The 27912-nt window shown below is 37.3% G+C and overlaps 1 protein-coding gene and 1 non-coding gene across 4 annotated transcripts in view; one reads left to right on the forward strand and one right to left on the reverse strand.

Annotated features, from left to right (window-relative positions):
* Nucleotides 1-323: 323 nt before the first annotated feature.
* Usp42 (ubiquitin specific peptidase 42) overlaps nt 324-27912 on the forward strand; it is a 45670-nt gene continuing 18081 nt past the window's right edge. For 2 of the 3 annotated variants that reach the window (XM_047533859.1, XM_047533855.1), the window contains exons 1-6: nt 324-413; nt 5991-6237; nt 8619-8819; nt 24136-24246; nt 26448-26550; nt 27446-27513. In XM_047533859.1, coding sequence (XP_047389815.1) covers nt 6000-6237; nt 8619-8819; nt 24136-24246; nt 26448-26550; nt 27446-27513 — 721 coding nt within the window. In that variant the 5' untranslated portion in view covers nt 324-413; nt 5991-5999. Of the gene's footprint in view, nt 414-3559; nt 3578-5990; nt 6238-8618; nt 8820-24135; nt 24247-26447; nt 26551-27445; nt 27514-27912 lie in introns of those variants that run through there. The other variant, XM_047533856.1, reaches the window with a different exon arrangement.
* Trnaa-cgc (transfer RNA alanine (anticodon CGC)) lies at nt 14001-14073 on the reverse strand. The gene has a single exon. It is a non-coding gene; the product is annotated as a tRNA-Ala (tRNA).

Consider the following 27912-nt stretch of genomic DNA (forward strand, 5'->3'; position numbering starts at 1 on the left):
GCCTGGGGCTTGCGGGGAGAAAAAGAGCCCCGCCCCGCCCTGTGCTGTGCGGCTGCCTGCTCGGCCAATCAGCGCGCTCCCTCCGCCGGTCGGCCGGCGCTCTGCTGACGTGCGAGGCCGGCCGGCGCCCGCCGCCCTTTGGCGACGGCCCCTCCCGCGCTCGCCGGGCCCGTTAGCTGCGCGCCGCGCCTCTTGTGCGACGGCCCCTGGGCGGCGGCGCGTGCGGGCGCGGCCCTGGCGCGCCCCCTGGCGGCCCGGCGGGGCGCTGCGGGCGCGGCGCTGACCCGGAGGCGGCGGCGGCGGTGCCCGGATGGAGGCACGTCATTGTCCCCCGCCGGGCGGCTGGGCTGTGTGCGGCGGCGGCGGCGGCGGCGGCGGCCGAGGGGGATGGAGCGAGCGCCGAGCCGGGTCAGGTAAGCTCCCGCCTCCTTCCCGCCCGCCGCAGGCCGGCGTGGGGCCCGCCGAGCGCCCCGCTCGCCTCGGCCGCTGTTGGCCGGGCCGCCTCTCAGCCGGCGCGGCCCGCCGGGGGCTGGCGCGGCCCCTCGCCCGCCGCTCCCTCCGCAGCCGCGGGCCGCCCGGGACCCAGCCGAGCCGGGGGCAGCGCCGCCACCGCCTGGCTGGGCCAGGCCGCCGAGGAGGGGGCGGCGGTCGTGCCGGGCGGGTGCCAGGCGGGTGCCGGGCGGGCCGGGTTGCGCGGGGAGGCCGGACCCCCCTGGTTGCCATGGACACTGCGCGCCCACCCCCGCCGGCCCCAGCCCGCCCTCTCGGCCCGGGGGTCCGGCGGGCCAGCGGGCGGCTCCGGGGAGGCCCGGCCAGCGCTGGACTGCCGGGGTGGGCGTGTGCCGGCCGCCACCGCGGAGCCGGTGTCCCGGGCCCGCCCGCCGCCCCCCGCGTGGCTGCCACCTCCCGGCCCCGGCGCCCCTCGGAGCTCCGGGCCGGCCTCCCCGCCCCCATCGCATCCCTAACAGAGACAAACTTTCCCACCCGGGGCGCCTGCTCCCGGGCCCCCCGCGCGGGGCCGTCCGCCTGGCCTCCGCCGAGTGTCCGAGTGCCCACGCCGGCCGCCGGAGCGGTGCGGGCACCGGAGGGGAGGCGGGCGGGCAGCTGGCCGCGGGAGAGGAGGAGCCGGGCGGCGCGTTCCCCAAAGCGCGTGTGCCTCCCTCCGGGTCTTTATCTTTGGGGCAGGAAGAGCCAACTTACCTGGAGAAGGCGGGGGTGAGGGGGTCCGTTTCTGATGTTTGAAAGGAAAATTTGACCGGACAGAAGTTTTTCAATCTAGGACTTTAACCTCTCTATAATGAATACCGTTGAGATTACTTTCGTTGAATAGCTCTTTTATATTCGCGAAGGCCTTAGGGCTTACTTGTTTATGGGAAAACATGTTGGTTATTTCAAGTAAATACATTCAAGTAACAGCAAAAGTGGTTGGAAAACTATTTAGTTAACGCCTTCTTTTCAAAGTAACAACCATATTACAGGTTCTGATACATGTCCATGGAGCCTAAATTTTTTTCAAAGAGCTGTACATTTTTAACATAATTCTTTTTTTTTTTTTATTGTGTTACTCATTCAAAGTGCATAGGGTCTATGAATAATCAGTTTCACTTGTTTGTTTTTACTTAGGGTCAGTTTCACTTTCTTTTCTATATCATTGAATCAAGGCGACAGTAAGTATTTGGTTTGTAAAGGTTTAAGGTTAATCGTTTTGTTTACTTAAATATAATTAAAATCAAGGTTCTGTCTTTGAAGCTTTTGTGTGTAATTGTGTGTGTGTGTGTGTGTGTGTGTGTGTGTCTTAAAACGGAAATGCTACAAGAACCTGGATTACATTGTTTGTGAAGTAGAGTAACAGTTTCTTTTTAAATGTGTCCATGTTACTACTTCCATGTATGTGGAGTGCTACATTATTTAAATAGTTATATTCTTTTAAAAATATAAAAGTTATATTCTTCTAGCATTTGATCACTACAAGGGAAACGTATCATGTAAAGAACTTGGGAATTTTAAGACTTTTGAGTAAATGATGGTACTTAAAGCAGAGGAAATATTTGTGAAGTTGTCTCATTCTTTCATATGCAATCCAAATTTGATTCATGCTCCTTTTTTTTTTTTAACATGCTCTTATAACTTTGTATATCATTAGAAGGTGTTAAGAGAAATGTTAAACTTTTCATTGAAGTTGTTACTTCAAAGTGTTGGTATTTATAACGGTAATATTTAGAAGCTTTACTGGGAGTAAAGAACATGTACTCATGAATTCTAAGTCTTAACATTGCTTGGTTTCAAGAAGGGTTGTCTCTGTAGCAGATGGAGTTTAGTTTGTTACCTGATGGTTTTAGGGTAAGGTAGGCTGACCGATGTAAATGAAGAGTGGATGGGTTTAGTTTGTTTTTCCAAAATTATAATGGAAATATTGTTATTAATGATTTGTGTTTTCCTTAAAATTTTTCCCTTTTAAGAGTGTTTTTTCTTTTCCATTTTCTTTTTATTGGAGCAAATAGAATGATTTTATTTGGTCATTTGTTAATCATTGTCTGGAAGGGAGGTTTGTCCCAGGAAAATCAAGGTTTTTGCTCCTATTTGATCTTGTTGTAAATAAGACTGGATTAACATTTTCTTATTACTTGATATGGCTTCCTTCCTTCCTCCCCCACTTCCTCCTCCTCTTTTTATTTTCTTATTCTTGTCTCCATACTTGTTCATAATTTTTTTTTTTTTTTTACTTTTATGATGTGGAAAATGTGAACTTTGTTTAAGTGATAGACTCAAGCTTTCTTCTGAGAGACCTTTTCTGAATGAGGATCTTATATCTTTGTTTACAATTTTAAATAATTTTTCTTAGTTTATTAAGATCTAATTAACATCTTTTCTGTGTTTACATAAGCATCCCAAAACTTTTGAGGTTGTACTTTCTTTTGGGTGATAATCTTGCCTTAATGAAAAATTACAAACAACAAAATGAGCCTTTTTATTTTTATTTTTTTGGTACTGGAGATTGAGCCCAGGGGGTGCTGTGCCACAGAGCAACAGCAACATCTGCATTCCCCCCCACCCCCCACTCCCCATTGGGGATTGACTCCAGGGGCACTTTACCACTGAGCTGTCCCTAATCCTTTTTATTTATTTTTATTTTGAGACGTAGTCTTGATAAGTTGTTTAGGGCCTTGCTAAATTGCTGAGACTGGCTTTGAACTTGTGATCCTCCTGCCTCAGCCTTTGTCCACAATTGCTGGGATTACAGGCATGTGCCACTGCTCCTGGTCCTCAGTCCTTTTTATATTTTATTTTGTTTTGTTTTATTTATTTTTTTTGGGGGGGGTACCAGGGATTAAACTCAGGGGCACTCAACCACATTCCCAGCACTATTTTGTATTTTATTTAGAGACAGAGTCTCACTGAGTTGCTTAGTGCCTTGCTTTTGCTGAAACTGGCTTTGAACTTGGCGATTCTCCTACCTCAGTCTCCCGAGCTGCTGGTATATTTTATTTTGAAACAGGGTTTTGCTAAGTTGCTGAAGATCTCACTAAGTTGCTGAGGCTGGTTGCAAACTGCTATCTCCTGATCACTGGATTTGCAGGTGTGCGCCCCTATGCTCTGCCAAAATTTGAGCCTTTTAAAAAATACCTTTATTTATTTATTTTTTGTGGTGCTGAGGATTGAACCCAGTGCCTCACATGTGCTAGTAGGCAAGAACTCTACCACGGAGCTACAACCCGCCCTAAGCAACTTAGCAAGACCCTGCTATTGAGCCTTTTTATAAACAACCTTGTCATGAACAGCAAATGCATGGTAACATTTGAAGTGGCAAGTATGTACATGGATATTTTATAATGCTTTGTACTATTCAGTACTGGATATTTTTGAAAACAAAACTTTAAGGCAGTTCTACTTTGGAATTGTTAAAGGATTAACAAGACAAACACTCAAGACAACAGTGCTAAAAGCAAAAGTTTATCTTAATAAACTAAGAAAAATTATTTAAAATTGTAAAAAAAGATATAAGACCCTCATTCAGAAAAGAAAGCTTTCTCTCCACCAGGTCAGGGGATATAATTCAGAACACACTAGAGCAGGCACGGTGTCACACACCTGTAATCCCAAGTGGCTCAGGAGGCTGAGGCAGGAGGATTTCGAGTTCAAAGCCAGCCTTAGCAAAAGAGAAGCACTAAACAACTCAGTGAGACTCTAACTCTAAATAAAATCCAAAATAGGGCTGGGGATGTGGCTCAGTGGTCAAGTGCCCCTGAGTTTAATCCCTGGCACCCTCCCCCCACCCCCAAAAAGAAAGAACATAATAGAGGGCAACAAGTAAAATGGCTGTAGAGTAAATGCTGAAGTGCTACCACAGAAATTGCATGGGAGTGCTGGGGGAGCTTTTAGAAGTGGTTTCTAACCCAGTCTTGAGCAAAAGGAGTTGTCAAGGAAAATGTTGCAAAAGAAATGAATTTTAATATGAGAAACAGAAGTGTTAACTGGCTGAAGGTGATAGGATGGAAATGAGTAGATAAAAGAGAAGAGGATGTGCAGAGTGTAGAGCAGGGAGTGTGGTGGGAATGTGGCCTGGGGAGTGCGTGGGGGTTACTGGGTGAGAGGGTGCCAAGTCTAGGTGTTAGGACAGGTGCTGTGAAAGAGCAGCTGAGGCACTCTGGAAATGTTTTTCCTTTTTCTTTTTACTTCTTTTAGTCCTGGGGATTGAACTCAGGGTGCTACACCACTGAGCCACATCCCCAGCCCTTATTTATTTATTTTATTTATTTTCCTTTTTAAAATTTTTGAGACAGGGTTTTGCTAAGTTACTTAGGGCCTTGCTAAGTTGCTGAGGCTGGCTTTGAACTTGTGATCCTCCTGCCTCAGCCCCTGGAGCCCCTGAGCTGCTGGGATTACAGGTGGGGGCTTATTTTCTATTTTGAGACGGGGTCTTACTAAGTTACTTAGGGTGTTGTTGAGTTGCTGAGGCTGGCCTTGAACTTGTAGTCCTGGCCAGCTTCTGAGTTGATGGGCATGTGCCCCTTTCTGACCCTGAAAGGTTTTCTAGAGTGGGTAACATATCTAGATTTGGCTGCCTGAGCAATTTTGGGAACATTCCTAAAAGTACTCTGTTCACTAGGTAGTATAGCCAGAAGGAAGCCCAGTTGCATTTGTTGGACCTGCCTTCAAGTCTCAGTTGCTGACTAGTTTGTTATAATTGCTTCATTTTATAGACTCTGAATTCGCTGGCCTTTCGTAGGTTCATTATGAAAATTAAGCAAGTTAATATATGTTCAGCATATAATGCAATGCCTAGCATATAGAAAATGCTCAATTAGAAGATTTTAATGATAGGAGTCAGAAAAATTATAATTATTTTTGTAACACATATTTGTGTTCAAGTTTGATGTTAAGGAATTATTAACAGGTTTCATTTAAAAAGTCATAGTGAACCTCTACAGAAAAGCAGGTTTGTTTCAAAGGTGTGCCTTTTTGTAATTTTTTTTCAAAAATGCAGTGTATTTCATATAATGTCATTTTGGACTTTAAGTTAAAAATTAAAGTTAGATTTACTCTTCATGTAGTCAAGACTTGTCCCTGAGAAATTATTTGTGAATTGAAAACTTAGTCAACTGTATTAGTGTTGTATATAATTTTCCTAGTTTTAAGCCATAGTGAGGAAAAACATGCAGTTAGTAAATATATAGAAATGGAAATTGAGATGCCTAATTATAAACTAAAATATAATGTTATGGAGCATAGAATAGAATGAGAAGTTCTAATTAAATGTTTTCTTGAAGATTTTAAAATAAAAATTGTTTTAATATTTGTATTAGCATTATTCTAAATGTTCCAAGGAAATTATTATAAAAGTGGTATAAAATACTGTTCTTTTTATATTTAGTTGATTTGTTTGAAAATAATTAAGAATGGCTAGAAAACTTTTCCAAGATACAATGTTAATATAAGTAGTTTACTTTTCTTGTCTTATGAAAAAGATGTATGCTTTTCATCTTTTGCAGAGTTGAACAATGACCATAGTTGACAAAGCTGAATCTTCAGACCCGTCAACCTATCAGAATCAGCCTGGCAGTTCTGAGGCAGTCTCACCTGGAGACATGGATGCAGGTTCTGCCAGCTGGGGTGCTGTGTCTTCATTAAATGATGTTTCAAATCACACACTTTCCTTAGGACCAGTACCTGGTGCTGTAGTTTATTCAAATTCTTCTGTACCTGATAAATCAAAGCCGTCACCACAAAAGGAGCAAGGTACTATTTTTAAAAAAGAATCATTCCCAGAAACTCCTGTAGAAATGCTTTCAGTGGGTTGGTAGTTTTACAGAGGGGCTTATTTTGTAAGAAATTGCCACCTGAGTGGCCAGCATTCTTTGATGTGTTTCATTTTCCTCTGATGAATGATTATTATTAATCCATGTATTACAACAGGGCGGATTATTTTTTAGTTAATATGAGTAGTTTCTTTAATTCAAATTTTTTGAAGGATAAACTTTATCTTGGAAAGAATGGACAAGCATTACATTTTAATAACTGATAAATTATAATTCCCTAAATAGATATATCTTTTAAAAATTTTAAGGTTTTTTTTTTTTTTTAATTTTTATTTTGAGACAGGGTCTCACCAAGTTGCCAAGTCTGGCCTTGAACTTGTGATTCTCCTGCCTCAGCCTCCCAAGTAACTAGGATCACAGGCATGCATTACCCTGCATGGCTAAAGATGTTTTCAAGAATGCTTGCTTTTAGATAAGTGATCTCTAAATGCCCCGCCCCCTCCCACCCCCCCCCCATTTAAAAATCATTTGTAGCGCGGGGTACAATGGTGCGTGCCAGTAATTCCAACGACTTGGGAGGCTGAAATAGGATTACAAATTTGAGCCTGTATCAAAAAGAGCTGGGCATGTAGCTCAATGATGGAGTACCCCTGGATTTGATCCCCATTACCACACAAAAAACCAAAACAACAACAATGATGACAAAAGACCCAAAAAACATCTGTAGTAATAAAACTCTTTGAAAGAGAGCAGATAATAGAAATATTACTTCTGTTAAAACAATGTAAATATGGTTACATTTGTTAAAATGTATTCAGATAAATGAAACATTGACACTTTTAGTTGGTACTTCTAAGACTTTCAGATTTGAAGACTTTCAGATTTGAAATCCGAAGAAAGTTAATAGAATTAGTTTCTACTCATAGTGTTGTTTGATAGAATAATTTGACTTTTTTTTTTGGTTCTGGGGATCGAACCCAGGACCTTAAGCATATGAGGCAAGGACTTTACCACTGAGCTACACTGAGCTATATAGCCCTTTATATTGTTTTGAGTCCTCTTAGTAAGTTTGATATTGTGATGTAGGAGTGGGAAATATGATTTGTTAAAGGTGTTTTGGATGAGAAGAAAGTTTATATCACAAAACACAACTTAATTGAATGTTACTCAGAGATTTAAGATCTTTCAGCTCCTTCTCCAGCAAGACTTTTCCCACAGTACATCTTTCTCTAAGCCTCCAGCCTCCTGTCATGTTACTAGAGTTCCTTTCTCTTTTCATAAGGATTTAGCTCACTGTCCCTTTTAGGGAGCTGTTTCCCCACTCTCTACAGATTAATTTCTCTTTTCCTAATTTTGCTTTCCATGTCCTATCAAGCCAAATTCTACTTTTGCATACTTAAATAATAACCAATGTCTGTTCAAATAGAGAACCATCTCATTTGTAGGGTATCTCAACCTTTGATAGCAGTGAGGAACTAGCCATCCTTTGAAAAACTAATCTTGCTAACTGATTATTTTGAACTTTTCTAAATAAATGATTTCTTAAACTTCACTTGAGTTCTGTTAGCATAGTTAGTTACTAGTAATCCATCTGTTTATAAGTCTTTTAGACACAAACCTTTCACAGACACATTTAGTGTACTTACAAGTACATATAGTGTTGCCTGGCAGCCTGACTTTAAAACCTGTTTTCTTAGTGGTAAAATGGGGACATTAGCATTAGAATTGAGACTATGTGAAACCTGGTGAGGGCCCAATAAGTGATGTGATGGTAAGCATGGAGGTGGTCCTGCATTTAAAGATATGTGGCCAGTGTCATAGGGAATTGACTTATATTATCTGTTGATTATACTATTTATATTTAAAAACATTTTATTATGAAAAATTTTAAGTAGATTTAAGAGTAATTATAATGAACTCTCATGTAGCTATCAGCCATTTTTGACATTTATCAACTAACCTATAAATATTTAGTGTATATAACAAAGAGGATTCTTTTCTAAAAATTAAAAACATCTTTATATTAAAAACCCAGTCAATATTCAAATTTCCCTGGTTGTCATATATTTTTTTTCCATAGTTGGTTGTTGAAAACAACATCCAAACAAAATCTACACTTTGCATTTGGTGGATATGTATCTTAAGTTTCCTTTTTTTGTTGCAATTTGTTTATTAAATCAATCATTCATAATTTCTCTCATTCTGGGTTCTGTCTTTTACAATGTCCTGTTCTCCCTGGTATTTCTGGCGAGTTAGTAATGGGATTTAGAATCTTAGTCAGAATCATCAAGTATTGTTATGTATTTAGCTTCAGAACCATGCAAAGCTTTGTTTTTAAATCTTCACTGTTTATTGTTCTAGCCCTAGGTGATGGCATTGCTCCTCCACAAAAAGTTCTTTTTCCATCGGAGAAGATTTGTCTTAAGTGGCAGCAAACTCACAGAGTTGGCGCTGGGCTCCAGAATTTGGGCAATACCTGTTTTGCCAATGCTGCTTTGCAGTGTTTAACTTACACACCACCTCTTGCCAATTATATGCTATCACATGAACACTCCAAGACATGTAAGTGTTCTGTTCAGTGGTATGTTTGTAGTATCATGGATGCTAACCTTTTATTTACTTTTTTCTCTGAAATGAAAGTGGGAAATTAGAATTAAGCATTATATGATCATTAGAAGTTGGTTTATTCTTTTAAAAACCAAGGAGGACTCTAAGGATTTGTATTCAAATTGCATAAGAAACATTTTGCACCTAATTTGACCTGTGAGGGTATTTTAAAAGAAACATTTTGTCAGCATTTGGTATTTCTAATCCTCCTGCTAGTTTTCTGCACTTGTTAAACAATGTTAATGTCTGATGCTAACAGCTTGAGACAAGCAAGGTTAAGAAATCCTCCCTCTCCTAGCATTAGTCTTGTGTTAGAAGGCCTGATTCATTGTCAGGCTTGTAAGCCCTTGAGGAAGAGGAACCTTTTTCACTGCCCAGACCTCCCAGAATTCATATATGACTTTGCCTTATCAGTTGAGAGCTCTGTCTTCAATTCAGAGGGTAGAAAACAAGTTAAAACTTATTAAGATGTCTTTAACTAGATGGAAACCCCCTCAGTGCTGACTAGTGACATTCAGAATTCAGAAAATCCATTTTTGAGGTTTTGACTGTTTACATATAATGTGAATTATCCATCATCCTTTATAAATGAAGGTTCCCTATTCTTTAATGTGAATTAATGCTCCAATTTATGTGTATGCATGCTCTGGTGCTACTCATCAATGATCAGGATTGAAAAACAAAACTCTTTGGTTTCCTTTTGAGTAGTTCTTCACTTAGTGGAGAATTTAAAGTGGTTCTTTTAAAAACTTTTTTCCTCCAGAGAGCAAAGTAATGCTTGTAAAGAATTTGGAAAGTACAGAAAAATTTAAGTAGATGAAAGAAAAAAATCACCTTGTATCTCATCACCTAGAGTTTTTTGTTATGCCAAAGGGTTTGTAATTACAGAATGAACATTGTTTGTCCTCATTTTCTTCCCAAGTCCATAATTCATTCCTCACAGACAGCTTTCCTATCCCTTTTGTGCTTAATGAAAGTAGGGTGTGGATTAAAAACCCAGCACTGGCATCTGGACAGCAAGAAAGAGGACCAAGGCAAATTTCAGAAACTCTCAGTGTCCAGAATTATGTGCCTATTTTTTATGCTTTTGGTAATTTATTTCCCTTTTTCCTTCTTTCTCTTTTTTTCTCCATTTTACCAACTTTATTGAGGTAGAACATATATAATAAATTGCATATATTTGAAGAACAATTTGATGCATCTTGACATTTGTGTACACCTATCACAATTAAGATAATGGTTATATCACCCATAAAAATTCTCTAATGCCCCTTGAAATTACCCCTTCCATTACTTCCCCACTCCATTTCATCTACTTCAGGCAAGCACTAATTTCCACTTTGTCACTATAAAATAGTTTGTATTACCTACAATGTTGCAGATGTACAGTATATATTCTATATTTTCTTTCTTTATCTGGCACAATTATTTCAGTATTATTCCATCTGTTGCATGTTTCAGTGGTTCATTTTTATTGCTGAGTAATATTCATTGTATGAATGTACCATAGTTTATTTCTCCATTAACTTATTGATAGACATTTTGATTATTTTCCCTTTTGGGCCATCACAAATTAAGCTGCTGTGAACATTTTCAAACAAATCTTTGTAAGGATGTGTTTTCATTTCTCTTGGGTATATAAGAGTAAGAGTATATGCCTTCATAGGCATATACTTAACTTTTTAAAATATTTCTAATACTGGGTGTGGTGGCACATACCTGTAATCCCAGCAACTCGGGAGACTGAGGCAGGAGGATTGCAAGTTCAAGGTCAACCTCAGCAACTTAGTGAGGCCCTAAGCAACTTAATGAGACCTGTCTCATAATGAAAAATAAAAAGGACTGGGATGTGGCTCAGTGGTTCAGCAACCCTCAGAATCCCTCCCCCCCAAAAAATTTATATATGTGTGTGTATTTGTATGTTTATATCTATTTATCTGTCTATATGTATATATACACACACACGGAGATGTGTGTGTGTGTGTGTATACATATGTAAATACATAGATAAAATACTTCTAAACTGTCTTCCAAAGGGATTGTAATGTTCTACTTTCCCATTACCAGCCAACAAAAGTTTAATTTGCTTCAAACCTATCCCAATACTTGGTGTGGTTAGTCCTCAATTTTAGCCATTTTTGTGAGTTTGTAGAATAGTAGTATCTTTTTTGTTGTTGTTCTTTTTCAGTGTACATGACAGTGTATTTTGACATTATACATATGTGGAGTATAACTTATTTTAATTAGGATCCCATTCTTGTGGTTGAACATGATGTGGAGTCACAATGGTCATGTATTTATATATGAACATAGGAATAATAATATCTTATTTGTACTTTCCTAATATGATGTTGAACATCTTTTCAGTGGTTATTTGCATTCTGTATATTTGCTTTACTGAAATACCAATTTAAATCTTTTACTTATTTGAAAAGCGGATAGTTTTCTTGTTGTTGAATTTTGGGAGTTCTGTATATATTCTGGATATAACTTCTTCGTCACACTTGTGATTTGCAAATATTTTCTCCCAGTCTGGGGCTTGTCTTTTCATTCTCTTCTTTATTTATTGAAGAGCACTGTTTTTTTGGTTTGGGAATTTCCAGTTAATTGCTTTTTTTCTTTTTATTGTTTTAGGTGTTGTGTTAAGAAATCTTTACTTAACCCCAGAAGTCACAGTGATTTTTACTGCATTTCTTCTTGAAGTTTTAATAGTTTTAACTTTTCACTTGGATCAGTGATCCATTTTCACTTTTTTTTTTTTTTTGTTTGTTTGTGATATGAAGAATGGATAAGTGTTTGTGGTGCTCCGATTGAACCCAGGGCCTCACATGTGCTAGGCAAGTGCCCTACCACTAACTAAGATGCACCACCAACAACCTGTATTTTTGCATATGAATATCCATTTATTCCAGTACCATTCACTGAAAAGCGAATCTTTTCTTAACTGAATTGTCTTGGCATCTTTGTCAAAATTCAATTAATCATATGCATATGGATCTCTTTCTGGATTCCATTCTGTAACCCTGATTCTTTACCATGACAAAATGTCTTTTTTTTTTTTTTTTTTTTTTTGGTGGGGGTACCGGGGATTGAACTCAGAGGCACTTGACCACCGAGTCACATCCCCATCCCCATTCTGTATTTTATTTAGAGACAGGGTCTCACTGAATTGCTTAGCGCCTCACTTTTACTGAGGCCGGCTTTGAACTTGTGATCCTTCTGTCTCAGCCTCTGGAGCTGCTGGGATTACAGGCGTGCACCACCTTACCTGGCCACAATGTTTTGATTACTGTATGTCTAAACGTTTTGAAATAGCTAAGCTCCCCTGACTTTTCCCAAAGTTGTTTTGACCATTCTTGGTCATTGGCATTTCCGAATGAATTTTGGTTTTTGTTTATCTTAATGTATTTCAGTTTTGACACATATTTGTGGGTACAGTGTGACATTTTAATACATGTATACAGTACGTATCAGTTGCAGGTAATTGACATATCTGTCACTTCAGGCATATTTTGTTTGTCCTGTGTACATTCAAAATCCTTTTTACTGACTGTCTTAAAATAATTGTTGCCAATGATATTGTGCTATAGAACATTAGAAATTATTCTTCGTAGCCAATTGAACTTCAGTACCCATTAGCCATCCTTTCCCTCCTTCCTCCACACCTTTCCCAGGCTCTTGTAATGCTATTCTATTCTCTACTTCTTTGTGATCAGCTTTTTAGCTTCCACATGTAAGTGAGAATACACAGTATGGTTTTTCGTACCCTTATTTCAATCAAACAAAGTCTTCTAGTTCACCCATGTTGCTGCAAATGACAGCATTCCATTCTTTCTTATGTTGAATAATTATTCCATTATGTGTATATATATCAGTTTTCTTTATTCATTCACATGTTCTTTGATACCTAGGTTAATTCCATGTCTCAGCTGTTGTGTGCTGCAATAAATATTGTTGTTGCAGATGTCTCTTTGACATACTGATTTCAGTTCCTTTGGGTGTATACCTAATAATGGGATTGCAGGACCAAATTTTTCAATTTCTATAAAAAAGCTTCCTGGCTAGATACAGTGGCACAGCCTGTAATCCCAGTGATTGGAAGTCTGAGGTAGGAGGATTACAAGTTTTAGGTTAGCCTCTATAATTTAACAAGACTCTCAGCAACTTAGTGAGCTTATTTAAAAAAAAAAAAAAAAAAAACAATAAAAAATTTCATGTATATCTTCAAAGAACAAAAATTTTAAAAGTAAAAAAAATTGTGGGCTGGGGTTGTGGCTCAGTGGTGAAGCACTTGTGAGGCACTGGGTTTGATTCTCAGCACCACATATAAATAAACAAATCAAATAAAGGTCCATCACCAACTAAAAAAAATATTAAAAAAAAATAAAAAATGATTTGGGGATGTAACTCAGTGGTAATGTGCCCTGGGTTCCATCCCCAGTATCAAAAAAAAAAGCTTCCTGGGATTTTGATTGGGATTGTACTGAATCTGTAAATCAATTAGATGTTAAATCACACCTTAACTTTTTATATTCTAACCTACAAACCACGTATACCTCTTTATTTAGGTCATTCTAATTTTTCTTAGTAGTGTTTATATACTGTAGTTTTCAGTATAATAGAACAATGTACATATATCTTATCAGATGTATATTTTTCATATTTCTGATAATTATAATGGTATTTTTTTTAAATTCAATTTTTGATCAATTATTGTTAGAACATAGAAATATTTTGGCAGGGTCTAAGGTTTGCAAGCACCAAGGGTGCTTAAGCCTGAGTCCTGCTAATTGATAAAGTCCTCCCTAAATTCAGAGGTTGGCCTTGAACCTGGGATCATCCTGCCTCAACCTCCTGAGCTGCTGGAATTACGGGCATGTACCATTGCACCTGGCTGTAGTTGATTTTTAGATATTGATCTTATATTCTGGAACCATGGTTAACTCATTAATTCTAGTAGGTTTTTTTGTTTATTTTCTGACAGGGTCTTTCTACATCATTCAGGGTGGTCTCTAGGGTTTTTTAAAATTTTGTTTTGTTTTGTTTTTTTAAGATTCCTTCAGATTTTACCAAGACAGTCATGTAATCTATAAATAAAGATAATTGTATTCTTTTTTTTTTTTTTTTTTTTTTTTTTTGCGGTGCTGGGGATTGAACCCAGGGCCTTGTGCTTGCGAGGCAAGCACTCTACCAACTGAGCTATATCGCCAACCCGATAATTGTATTCTTTATTTACAGTCTGGGTATGGTCTTCATTTCTTTTTCTTGCCCTTTACACTGGCTAGGATATCTGTTACAGTGTTGAATAGGTGTGGTGAGGGTCTTTCTCACCCTTTTACTGGATGGAGTGTTTGATGTCTTAGTATTAAGCCAACTTTACATTTCTGAGATGTATTGTTTCTATGTATTATTAGCTTTCATTTGCTAAAAATTATAAAATAATTTTATGTTCATGAATATTATTAGTTTGTGATTTCTTTTATGTCTTTGTCTCATTTGGGTAATGGTGGTATCTTGTTTGGGATGTATTTTATTCACTTCTGTTTCTCGGAGGAGTTTGTATAGAGTCAGTATTTTTTCCCTAAGTGTTGGTAGATTTCATCAGTGAAGTCTTCTGGAGTTGCTCATAGGCAGGTTTTAAAATACATTTAGTTCTTTATGTAGGGCTGTTCAGGTGTCGTGTCCCCCCCCCCCCCCCCCCAGTTTTCAACAAACTTTGTTAGTTTATGTCATTAAGGAAATTTTTCTTCCAGGAAGCAGTGACACATGCCTATAATCCCAGCTACTTTGGAGACTGAGACAGGAGCCAGTCTTGGCAACTTAGTGAGACCTTGTTAAAAAACATCAGCAGCAACAACAACAACAAACCAATAATATTGAAAAATAAAAGTAAAAAGGACTGGGGTTCCTAGTGTTACAAAAAATATTTTTTAGAAAAGGAAAATAAATTTGCCCATAAACTTGGTCATATTATTCATGTTCTTATTTTCCTTTTTAGCTTTATTAGGATCTGTAGTGATTTCCTCTTTGTCATTTTTGATATTCATTTGAGTCTCCTTTTTTTCTAATTACCAACTGGAGACTTTAATCTTACTGATTTTCTTTTTTTAAATTTTATTTATTTTATTTTTTAAAATTTATTTTTATTGTAAACAAATGGGATACATGTTGTTTCTGTTTGTATATGAAGTAAAGGCATACCATTTGTGTAATCATACATTTACTAGGGTAATGGTGTTTGATTCATTCTGTTAGTTTTTCCTCCCCCCCCACCCCTCCCCACCCCTCTTTTCCCTCTATACAGTGCCCCCCTTCCTCCATTCTTGCCCCCCTCCAACCCCTCATTATGTGTCATCATCCGCTTATCAGCGAGATCATTCATCCTTTGGTTTTTTGAGATTGGCTTATCTCACTTAGCATGATACTCTCCAATTTCATCCATTTGCCTGCAAATGCCATAATTTTATCATTCTTTATGACTGAGTAATATTCCATTACATATATATATATATATCACAGTTTCTTTATTCATTCATCAACTGAAGGACATCTAGGTTGGTTCCACAATCTGGCTATTGTGAATTGAGCAGCTATGAACATTGATGTGACTGCATCTCTGTAGTATGCTGATTTTAAGTCCTTTGGGTATAGGCCAAGGAGCAGGATAGCTGGGTCAAATGGTGGTTCCATTTCAAGCTTTCTGAGGAATCTCCACACTGCTTTCCAGAGTGGCTGCACTAATTTGCAACCCCACCAGAAATGTATGAGTGTACCTTTTTCCCCCACATCCTCGCCAACACCTATTGTTGCTTGTATTCTTGATAATCACCATTCTAATTGGGGAATCTTAGTGTAGTTTTGATTTGCATTTCTCTTATCACTAGATATGTTGAACATTTTTTCATATATCTGTTGATAATCTTACTGATTTTCTCAAAGAACTAGCTCTTGGTTTCATGGTTATTCTGTTTTTGGTTTCATTAATGTTTGATACTGTTATTCCTTTTTCTCTTCCTACTTTGGGTTTAATATTCTCCATTCTAGTTTTTTTTTTTTTTTTTCTTATTAAGTAACAGAAAAAATTCTGCAGTTTATGGGTACTATGTGATATTTCAATAATGCGTATATGTTGTGTAATGTTCACATGTGTCTGTCTCCTCAAATACTTTTAATTTTTTGTGATGAGAACATTTAAAATTCTTTTGTTTAGCTTTTTTGAAATATGCTGTTCTCATTTAAGGTGGGAACTTAGATGCATTTGATTTAATGTCATCTTTTCCAGTGTGTTTAATGCTATAAATTTCCCTGTAAGTGCTGTTTTGATAAGTGCTGTTTCCCTATAAGAGCTGTTTTGATATGTTTTAATTTTCAGTTCAAAAACTTTCTAATTGCTCTTGTGATTATTTAGAAGTGCATATTTTGTTGCCAAATATTTGGGGATTTTCCAGATATTGTCATGTTATTGATATCTAATTTTATTCCATTGTTGTCAGAGAATGTTTTTTAATGTTTGAATTCTTTTAAACTTGAATTTGTTTTATGTACCGGAACATGATCTGTTTTGCTAAATGTTCCATGTGTACTTAATAAGGATTTGTATTCTGCTACTGTTGGTTATAATTTCTATAAATGCTGATTATTTGTGGTTAGTTGTTGAGGTAATCCTTTGTGCCCTGGTTTTCTGTCTACTTGTTATACCAAATTTTGAGAGAAGTGTGGAAATAAGCTGTATTTGCAAATATGTTTCTATCTGTTCTACCAGAAAGATTATAGCTTATTTTGCTGTACTCTTGACTGCCCGCTTGATGACCTCATCTGTCATTCATGAAGTGACCTTTATCTCAAAAAATATTCTTTGCTCTGAAACCTACTTTGAGATAAATAGTCACTCTAGTTTTTCTTATAATTAGTGTTAACATTTTTTAATCTTTTCAACTTTAACCTATGTATGTCTGTATTTAAAATGAATTTCTTATAAACAGCTTATTGTTTGATCTTGCTTTTTTATCCAGTACTAAGTCTCTGCTTTTTATGTTAGAATTTTTAGCACTTTACATTTAGTGAGATAATTGATAGTATTTGGTTTAAAATCTACCATCTTGCTATTCATTTTGTTTGTTCCATTTATTCTTCATTCCCTTTTTATGATCTTTTTCCCTATGCATTTTTTTTCTTGTTTTGTTAGATTTGTACCTACCTACTTCTCACTCTTCTTCTTCTTTTTTTTTTTTTTTTTCTAGTACTGGGGATTGAACCTGGACACTTAACCACTGAGCCACACATCCCAGCCCTTTTTTAATATTTTATTTAGAGACAGGGTCTTGCTGAATTTTTAGGACCTTGCTAAGTTACTGAGGTTGTCTTTAAACTTGTGATCCTCCTACCTCACCCTCCCAGTTGCTGGGATTACAGACATGTGCCATTGTGCCTGACCCTACTTCTTTTTTGAATTTTAATTATCTTGTGACCTTGCTAAACTCATTTATTGATGCTAGGCATTTGGGTAGATTCCTTGCAATTTCCTACATATATAGTCAGGTCATACAAATACGGACAGTTTTACACTTATGTATTACTGATCTGTTTGCCTTATTTCCTTTTCTTGTCTTGTTTCACTGGCAAGAACTTCTAGCACTTTGTTCAATAGGAGTGGTGAAAGCAAACATCCTTGACTCTTTTCTGACCAACTTGTTAACTGTAGTTTTTTTTGTTTTTGTTTTGTTTTTTGTTTTCTTGTACTGGGGATTGAATCCAGGGGCACTCAACACTCATTGAGCCATATCCCCAACTCTTTTTGTATTTTATTTAGAGACAGGGACTGACTGAGTTGCTTATGGCCTTGCTAATAAGTTGCTCGGGCTGACTTTGAACTCACAATCCTCCTGCCTCAGCCTCCCAAACTGTGAGGATTACAGGCATGCACTACTGTGCCCAGCAGCTGTAGGTTTTTGGTAGATACTTGTTACCAAGTCATGGAAATTTCTTTCTACTCCTATTTTTCTTTCTTTCTTTCTTTTTTTTTTTTTTTAAGTGGTAGCCCACTCCTACCACTCTTTTTGTTGTTGTTGTTGTTGGACAACAATATCTTTTATTTTTACATGGTGCTGAGGATCAAACCCAGGGCCTCACACATGCTAGGTGAGTGCACTACCACTGAGCTGCAACCCCAACCCTCCTGTTTTTTGATTATTTTTTATTGTGAGTGAATGTTGATTTTTGTCAAATGATTTCTTTATTAAATTGATAGGGTCATCTGATATCTTTAGCCTGTTAATATGGTAAATTACATTTTATAATATTGAGTTATCTTTGCGTGCCCTGGAATAAACTCTATTTGGTCATGGTATATAATTCTTCACATATATTGCCCAGTTTATTTGCTTATATTTCATTCAGGTCTTTTACAGCTATACTTATGAGAGATATTAGTTTATAATTTTGTTTTTGTACTGTCTTTGGTTTTAGTGTCAGAGTAATATTAGCCACATAATTAGATATGTTAACTCATTTTCTGTTTTTTGGAAGAGTTTTATAATTTTTTAATGTTAATTATTTCTTATTTTTGATTTAATTAATTAATTAATTTTGGCACTAGGGATTGAACCCAGGGATACTTAACCACTCAGCCACATCTCTAGCCCTTTTTATTTTTTATTTCGAGACAGAGTCTGAGTAAGTTGCTTAGGGCCTGGCTAAACTGCTGAGGCTGACTTTGAACTTGTGATCCTCCTGCCTCAGCCTCCCAAGCTACTGGGATTGCAGGTGTGCACCACTATGCCTATTTATTTTTTTAATGTTTGGAATTCTTCAGTGAAACTATCTGGGTCAGGAGAGATCCTTTTCTGGGAGTTTTAAAATTACCAATTCAAATAGGTATAGGACTACTCAAATTATTTTATCTTGGGTGAATTGTGGCAGTTTGCTTTGTTGAGGAATTTTTCCATTTATTCTAAGTTGCCTTTGTGTAAAGTTAAATCATAGTTTTTTCCTTATTATCCTTTTGATATTTGCAGGGTCTGTGTTGATACCCCCAGTTTCATTTTTGATGCTGGTAATAGTTAAAATTTTCCCTTTTAGCACTGTTTTAATTCTGTTCCTATTGTCAAAAATGTGTTTACATTTAGTTCAGTGTTTTTCTTTTTTTTTATTTCCCTTGGGATTTATTCTTTGATCCACAGATTGTTTACAAGTGTGTTAATTAGTCCAGGTATATTTGGAGATTTTCTTATCTTTCTCTTATCATTGTCTGGTTTTTATTCCACTGGGGTTGGAGAATACACTTTAAATTTTTTAAGGTTTATTTTATGGCTCAGGATATGGTCTGTCTTGGTATATGTTCTGTAAGCACCTGAAACAAAATGTGTATTCTGCTCTTGGTAGGTGGAGTACTGTTTAACTATTGATTAGATCTCGTGACTGATCATAGTTCTATTATCTTTGCTCATTTTTTGTTGAATTGTTCAATAAATTGTTGACAAAAGAATATTGTAGTTTCTATATCTAAATGTGGGTATTTCTTTTCACTCAGTTATATCTGAATTTGATTCATGTATTTTTTCATATTTAAGATCACTGTGTTTTAGTGGATTGACCCTTTACATTATGTAATGTCCCTGTCTGTGGTAGCAGTCTTTGCTCTGCATTCTGCTTTATTTGATGTTAACATAGACATTCCTGTTTTCTTTTGATTGATGTTTCTTAGCAACTTTTTTGTCCTTTTACTTTCAACCTGCCTGTATCATTACAGTTGAACTGAGATTCTTGTATGGTTAGGTCATGTTTTTAAATTGATTTTGTCAATCTGTGCTCTACCACTGAGTTATATCCCAACCTTTTTTGTTTTTTGAGATAGAATCTTGCCAAGTTGCCTAGGCTGGCCTTGAATTTGCAATTCTCCTGCCTCAGCCTCTTGAGTAACTGGGATTATAGGAGTGGCCACCATTGTGTGGCAATGTGTGACTTTCAACAAGTATAGTTAGAATATTTGGACTTGGTGATCATTGATGTATCAGGGTTTAAGTCTGACTTTTTTTTTAAATACATTTTTAGATGTATGTATTTTATTCATTTATTTTTATGTGGTACTGAGGCTTGAACCTCACACATGCTAGGCAAGTGTTCTAACACTGAACCACAACCCCAGCCCCAGGTCTGACATTTTATATTTTGTTTCTGTTTAATTATTATCTGTTTTCTCACTCCGTTCTCCCCTGTGGGTTACTTGAATATTTTTTAGAAATATTCAAGATTCAATTTTGATTTATTTATCATGTTTTTGAGTATATCTCTTTGTTTAGCTCTTTCAGTGGTTGGTTGTCTACGTATTACATTATACATATTTACTCTCCCTAACGTACTTTTTTTTTTTTAAAGTTACTAGGGCTTGAACCCAGAGCCTCACATGCTGGAAAATTACTCTCCCAGTGACTATATCCTGGGCTCTACAGTTGTCTTAAATATTTCCTCAATATATATTTAAAACCACCTCAGACAATGTTACAATTTTTGTTTCAGAGATTCTTGGTGTGCTGACTGCTTTTATTTGTTTACTTTTTAAATTGAATCCTGGGTATTTTTACATTGTTAAGATGTACGATTTTTTTAAAGATATTGATAAACCTTTATTTTATTCATTTATTTATATGTGGTGCTGAGAATCTAACCCAGTGCCTCACACTGCTAGGCAAGTGCTCTGCCACTGAGCCACAACCCCAACCCCATATGGGGTCTTATCTAACATTTAGCTTTCCCTGACAGAGCTAGGCGCAGAGCAAGTGAAGTTAGGCCAAGGTAGAAAAAAGCCCAGGTTCCCCATTCAGTTTCCAAGGTGGGGATTAAGACTTTAGGTTACTGCTGGGTTGAAGTTGAAGTTCCAAGTCCTCCTGTGGTCTCTTCTGACACTGCAGTGGGAGTAACTTTGTTACCACTGAGTGATGATGAAAATCCTCACTGATTTTGTGGGACCATGTGGAGGGATGCCTCTCTTAGTTGGTGGGGATTGCTCCACACATGATCTCCATGGACACTGTGGGTGGGGAAGGGGTTAGCATCTAGTGTGGGGGAAAGTTCCAGCTCCCAATCTCTCTTATCCAACAATAATCCAATGGATGGGTTTTGGGGTGCCTTATTAGAGTCCTGTGAATGGAAGTTTAGGCTTGTCACTTAGCCTTTGTTAGTATGGGTAGAGGTGAGGCCACAGTTTTTCTGTAGTGTTTGGCTATGTTTGGTGTTGTTTTATGGGATGGTCAATCAGGCACAGCCTTAGGAGGAGCTGCAGAAGAGGCCCAGGAAAATAAAGATGATTATATTCATAGCCCCTGGTATGCAGAAGGCATGGCATGCCACACAGGGCCACATACCAGGGTGGTTAAGAGGAATAAGACAGGAATGGGGGGAAATCATTAGGCTGAAGCCTTTATTGAAGTTTCCAGGAAAGGCAAGACAGGGCAGGGTGAACAGTTTGCATTGACTAGTTTTAATAGTTTGGTTGGGTACAAAGCCATAAAAGGGTGGTCCTTAGTTGCCTGGGATCTGCTCCTGAGATGATTAATGCACAGGAATACTGACTCCTGGGTGTACAGACCAGATAGAGGAGGATGGCTCTGGTTTGTTAATTTGCATATCCCTGAGCCCTTTTCTATTTCTTAAGAGGTGGAGAGGGAGTGCTGGGGTTTGGCTCAGTGGTTAGAGCATTTGCCTAGCTTGTGTGAGGCACTGGGTTCCACTCTCAGCACCACATATAACTGAATAAAATAAAGGCCCATCAACATCAATATATATGTATATATATATATAATTAATATATATTGATATTATATATTATATATTATATAATTTATATTGATATTAATTATAATATATAATTAATATATATTGATATATAATTTATATATATATATATAATTTTTTTTAAAAGGTGGGAGGGATAGTCTTTCCCTAAACAGAAGTGTTTAAAGGTGCTGGGGCTGGGGAGATAGCTCAGTCGATAGAGTGCTTGCCTTATAAGCACAAGGCCATGGGTTTGATCCCCAGCACCCCAAAAAAAAAAGTGCTTAAAGGTGTCAAGATACTGTAATTTACAGAAAAAAATATATACATATGTACACACAATAATATTTCTAAAATTGTCCCGAATGCAAGGCTGCCCTTTTCCTTGTCCTTGGCTGGAGAGAGCAGGCGGGTTTTCTTTGGAGCTTTGCTTTGTGCATTCGGTTGCTGACTTCTTCAGCTCCAAGTCTAGAATATCTAAGACCCAAGGAAAATCAGGGAACTCACTGCCGTTGAGCCTTGAGGTCCCTAGCATATCTGTCTTGTTTTCTCTACCTTTCACAGCCTTTTTATGTTTGTGGTGTATAAGTATTCAGAGCGTTTGGTGGTGTATGGCAGGAGGAATAGAGAAAACCACCTCCTTGCCATCTTCCCAGAAGAGGAGCTGTCATGTTGTGAAGGGTGCAGGCATCACCAATTTTCTTTTACTACTTGAATGATGTTATGCAGTGTCTTCTAGCCTGTGTTGCTTCTGACAAGAAGCCTGCTGTCACACTTTTCCCTTTGTTTCTTTATGCATAATGTTTTTGTTTCTAGCTGCTTTTAATATTTTTATCACTTAAATGGTTTGAACGGTCTGTTATGTAGTTTTTTTCTTGTTTCTTCTGCTTGGGGTTTGTTAAGGTTCTTAGTTCCGTGCTTTTACTATTTCCATCAAACCTGAACAACTTCTGGTCATTTTTAAAAACTTACCACAGACCAAAATTTTTGGTGTAAAGTTCTTCGTTTTCTTTTTTGGTTCTAGGGATTGAACCCAGGGGCGTTTAACCACTGAGCCACATCCCCAGCCCTTTTAACTTTTTAATTTTGAGATAGGGCCTTGCTAAGCTGCTGAGACTGGCTTTGAACTTGAGATCCTCCTGCTTCAGCCTTCTGAGCTGCTGGCATTATAGGCGTTTGCCACCACGTCCAGCCAAGTTCTTTCAATTTTACCACATGTAGATTCACGTAAGCCAGGACCTCACCTCAGTCAGAATACAAAAGCATTCCATCACCTGTGCTTTCTTTCCCTTTGTAGGTAATTATTTCTTGATATTTGTCCTGTCTTTTCACCTTCAGGCTCCAGTCACACGTGTATTATGGACAGCTTGAAGTTCACAGCACTCTGGCACACCTGTCTTTTTGTTACTATTCCTGTTTTTGCTTGTGTGTCATTATGAACATCCTCCACCCACAATGAATGTCTTCCAGTTCACTAGTGTATTCTTTCTGTATTGTCTAATCAGTTATTAATCCCCTCTGGTATGTATTTTACCTCATGGAGTCTCCTGTTCATCTGTAGAAGTATATTTGGCTCTATTTTCATGCTTTAATGTGCTCTTGCATTTTTCACCTACTTGCATAATATCTTTTAATGTTACTCTCTTCTGATTCTGTATTCTGTATCAATTTGGAGTCTTTTTGTTTGTTTTTCTCCTTACTGCTGGTCATTCCTGCATCTTTGTATGCCTTGTACTCTATGATTAGATGACAGACATGAATCTTATGTTGGGTACTGGATTTTTTTTATCCCTTCATATATTTTTGAGCTTTGTTGAGGGACATAGTTCATTGGAAATAGTTTGTTTCTTTCAATACGTTTTAAGCTTAGGTAGATTCTAAGAAGGTTTAGGCAGAACTTCTCAACCTTGGTACTATTGACATTGGGCCAGGTAATTCTTTGCTGTGGGGGGGGGGGCATCTTATGCTGTCTAGGATGTTTACTAACATACCTGTCTTCTACTCACTATATACCAGTTAGCACCTCTTAGCATGAACTGAGAATCATTTTTTAATCTAAAACATTATAAAAAAAAGAAAAGATAATGCAATGGGACTACCATATGTGACCAAGAAAGCCAGAGTATGTATATAGAGATTTCCTAACCCTGATGTGGGAGACATTCTTTTAACAGTTTAGATAAATGGTAGTATAAGAAAAAAATCCTCGTTTTTCCAGTATAGAGTATAAACTTCAAAACGTGAAAGGCTATGATTTGGGTCTGATTATATGTCTGACTTTGGGCAAATTTTTAACTCTGAACCATTTTTCCTTCCTTGTAAAATATGGCTAAAGTATACTTATCACTTTAGTTTGTTAGAGAATTAAATGAAAATGAATAAAAATGACCCAAGGTAGTCACAGTAGCTGTTACTGATATTTCTTCTCAGAAGTGTTCCCCTTATTTATAGTTTACTGTATAGTCTTATTTTACTAATTTGGAGGATAACATTTCTCTTTCAGGTCATGCAGAAGGATTTTGTATGATGTGTACAATGCAAGCGCATATTACCCAGGCACTCAGTAATCCTGGGGACGTTATTAAACCAATGTTTGTCATCAATGAGATGCGGCGTAAGTATTAGCTATTAGAGTTTATATCAGTGTTTTCTTAGCTAGTTAGCTAGTTATTTGTCTTTTTTGCTTTTTCTTTAGATGGATTCTTGTTACCTAGGCTGGCCTTGAACCTCCGGGGACTCAAGTGATCCTCCTACCTCAGCTTCCAGAGTAGCTGGGACTATGGGCGTGTACCACAATGCCTGACTTTTAGCTAGTCTTCATGGATTAAGTTATTAAAAAAAAAAAGAATGAGTCCCTAGTGTATTATAAAACAGACACATTTTTGTCATACATGGCTATGTCTTTAATAACAAATTTTGGGTAAAACATTTACTATATGTTACTATTTAGAATACTATGTAAACTTTTTTTTATGATACTGGGCATCAGACCCAAGGGAACTTTGCCACTGGGCTACGTATTCCCAGCTCCCCTCTTTTTTTTTTTTTTTTTGAAATAGGGTCTTACTAAATTGTCGAGGCTAGCCTCAAACTTGATTCTCCTGTCTCAGCCTCCTGAGTAGCTGGAATTGTAGGCATGTGCCATTGTTTCTGGCTTATATAAACTAATTTGAAATATTAATGCAAAATATAATATAATAAGGAAGACAGTATACAGTTTAATATAAGCAAATTTTAAATTATTTAAAATTCAGTTTGTTTATAAAATTATTAATACATTTTTCACAAAGACTTTTTTCTAGATATACTCTTTATATTTATACTTTTTTCTAGGAATACTCTTTACATTGTCCCATGGGTTTCCTTAATTTTAATTTGTTTTTAATTAGTTTTAATTTGGTGAATGAATATTACATCATACATAGTGTCAGGAATTGTCAAAATTAAGGTAATTAGACTCAGAAAAATTTAGACTGCTCAATGTAACCAATTATGGATAAACTTCACTCTTTTCTACTTAATTTAAAAATTTTAAATAGGTTGAAATTTTCTTGTGTACTTTCTATGTACTTTTTGCAGTAAACTTTTAATATATATTCATTTTTAATATATATTCATTTCATTTAACAAAGTTGTAATAAGAATACATGAAAAATTTAAGAAACCTTCTAATTTTTATTCTGGTATCTAACTGGGTAATTACAAGGGTGTGTAATTATATACTGAGAAACTATAATCCTTTCCCCTAAAAAACTGCTGAAGATTAAATTGGTTCTTGGCATTATTGATGGGCCAGAACAAACAGTGCAGAAATCTTTAAAACATTGTTGGATGTTGGCAGAATTTTGGGCAGGTCTTGATTGTTTGTATCTATATTTATTCTTATACATAAATATATAGCAGGCATGGGTGATATTTTAAACACAGTCTTTGAGAAAATATCACTGCTCTTGGCCAGGAGCAGTAGTGCATGCCTACGGCCCAGTGACTTGGGAGGCTCAGACAGGAGAATTTCAAGTTTGAGACCAGCCTCAGCAACTTAGCAAGGTCATTGCGAAACCCTATCTCAAAATAAAAATAAAAAGGGCTGGGAATGTAGCTTAGTGATAAAGTACCTCTGGGTTCAATACCCAGTATGAAAAAAAAAAAGTCAATGCTCTATATATGTGTATACATACATCCACAAAACATCACAGTTGAATCAAATTACCATTTTATAGGTCAAAACTGATGGAAATTTCATGATTCAAGCTAATTTTATATCTATACACATTCATACATATAAAATTCAATACATAATGTTTTATCGTGGTGTTTTTCATTTGTGTTGTTTTTATTTTTAAAATAATTTGTTCTTACAACTGCATAGTGAGAAGTAGGACTGAAATATTACTGTGCAACTAAAATTATAATCTGTTTTCTTGGTCATTGGATAGAATTGAGATTGGTTGGATATTTATGTTTTGTATGGATTCTGTTCTGGAGATCTAATGCCATATCAGTGCATCAACATAATATTTTGGACAAACTTTTGAGGAAATACAGCCAATATTGATATTATTTAAGTATAATTTTATTGACTTGATAAAGACAGAAGCTCTGGACTCTTAAGAAGCTGCAGCCCCTGTGGGCTCTTAGTGTGAAAGTGTGTGGTCCTAGCTGTTATCAAGGCAGCTTGTGTTAGTGTTGCTTCCTCATTAAGTAACTATTCGGGGCTTTTCTCATGAATATATTATAAGATAAAACTTTTAGTGGTATAGCCTAGGGATATAATATGTAATGATATAAAGCCTCATCTTTACTTAAATTTTATAGGTATAGCTAGGCACTTCCGTTTTGGAAACCAAGAAGATGCCCATGAATTTCTTCAGTATACTGTTGATGCTATGCAAAAAGCATGTTTGAATGGCAGCAATAAGTAAGTTAAACAAAGTATCAGTCATTTCTACATTTTGTATCCCTGGCTTATCAGAATGTAGTTTTGCCTTTTATGCTAAAATTATACAGATCTGTTAGCTTTACCTTCTGGCTTTGCCCTGCCTCTTCCCCACCTGATTTGCTTTATTTTAAAATGACTATAATTTTAAAAGATATGCTTACTATAACAATTTGAATTTGTTCAATTATAAATGTCAGGAAATGAATGTTGACTTTGCTATTGTTTAATTTCTGAGTATTGGTGCACCTTGGCAGACCTAAAACTACCTGCTTCTCCTAGTTGTTCCTGACATTTTCTCTGTTGACCTCTAGCCTAACAAGTCTGTTTCCTGTCTTTCTCTCTCTCTCTCTGTGGTCAGTTATGAATTCTTGTAGTGTTTTCCTAAAACCTAAATGAAGACTCAAGAGGAATATGGGGGAGACGATTTGAAGACAGTCATAACCCACCTGCTCTTGCCCACGTATACCTGGCACATTTTCCTTTGCATGCTCATTGCCCCATCTGGGCCTTCATGGTCTGGGGAAAATGAAGGAACAGAGGAAGGTGCTCACCTTCCCCCACTTTCCCAGCCATTCCTCTTGTGCAAGGTCACAAACCTGCTGAGAGTCTCTTCCTCTTCTTTACTTCAGGGCCAAATTCCTGTATCGATTTCAAAGTCCCTTCATAATATAGTTCCTTCTATCCTCTCCCCCAGACTCTCACTGTATCTGTCAAGGAAGGGCTAGTTTCTAGCTCCCACATATCTTGAGGTCTTTTTTTATGTGTGTGCGTGTGTGGCTCTTCTTGTTCCTTTATAGATGTATATGTTTTTAAAATCTAGTCAGCATGATTTTGCAGAATTCTTCTATCATGTCACTGTTTGACTGTTTTTCAGATTAGACAGACACACCCAGGCCACCACACTTGTTTGTCAGATATTTGGAGGATACCTAAGATCTAGAGGTAAACTTTTCTTTGAAAGTTGATAAAGTGATGCATGCATGTGATTTTAAAAATGCAGACAGTAGGAAAGGGCTTATGATGTAAAGTAGATCTCCAGGCCAGTCCTGACTCCAATTCCTCTCCTTAATGGCAACCCCTATGCCAGTTGGTAGTGTATCCTTCTGGTAATTTCTTATACATGAATAAACTGGGAGCATACCATGTGTGATACTTTAATTTTTCTCAAAATAGTACAGATCTTACGTTTTAGCACAAATCTAACAGTCTTTCACAACTATAGGAACATTTCATTAATTTTGTTCTATTGATGAATATTTAGGTTTATATTTTGTTATTACCATCAGCATTTCATTGAAATCCATGTACACATGCCTTTATGTCTATGTAAATGTATATACA

The sequence above is a fragment of the Sciurus carolinensis genome, chromosome 18 (genome assembly GCF_902686445.1).
Source record: "Sciurus carolinensis chromosome 18, mSciCar1.2, whole genome shotgun sequence".
Taxonomy (NCBI): Eukaryota; Metazoa; Chordata; class Mammalia; order Rodentia; family Sciuridae; genus Sciurus; species Sciurus carolinensis.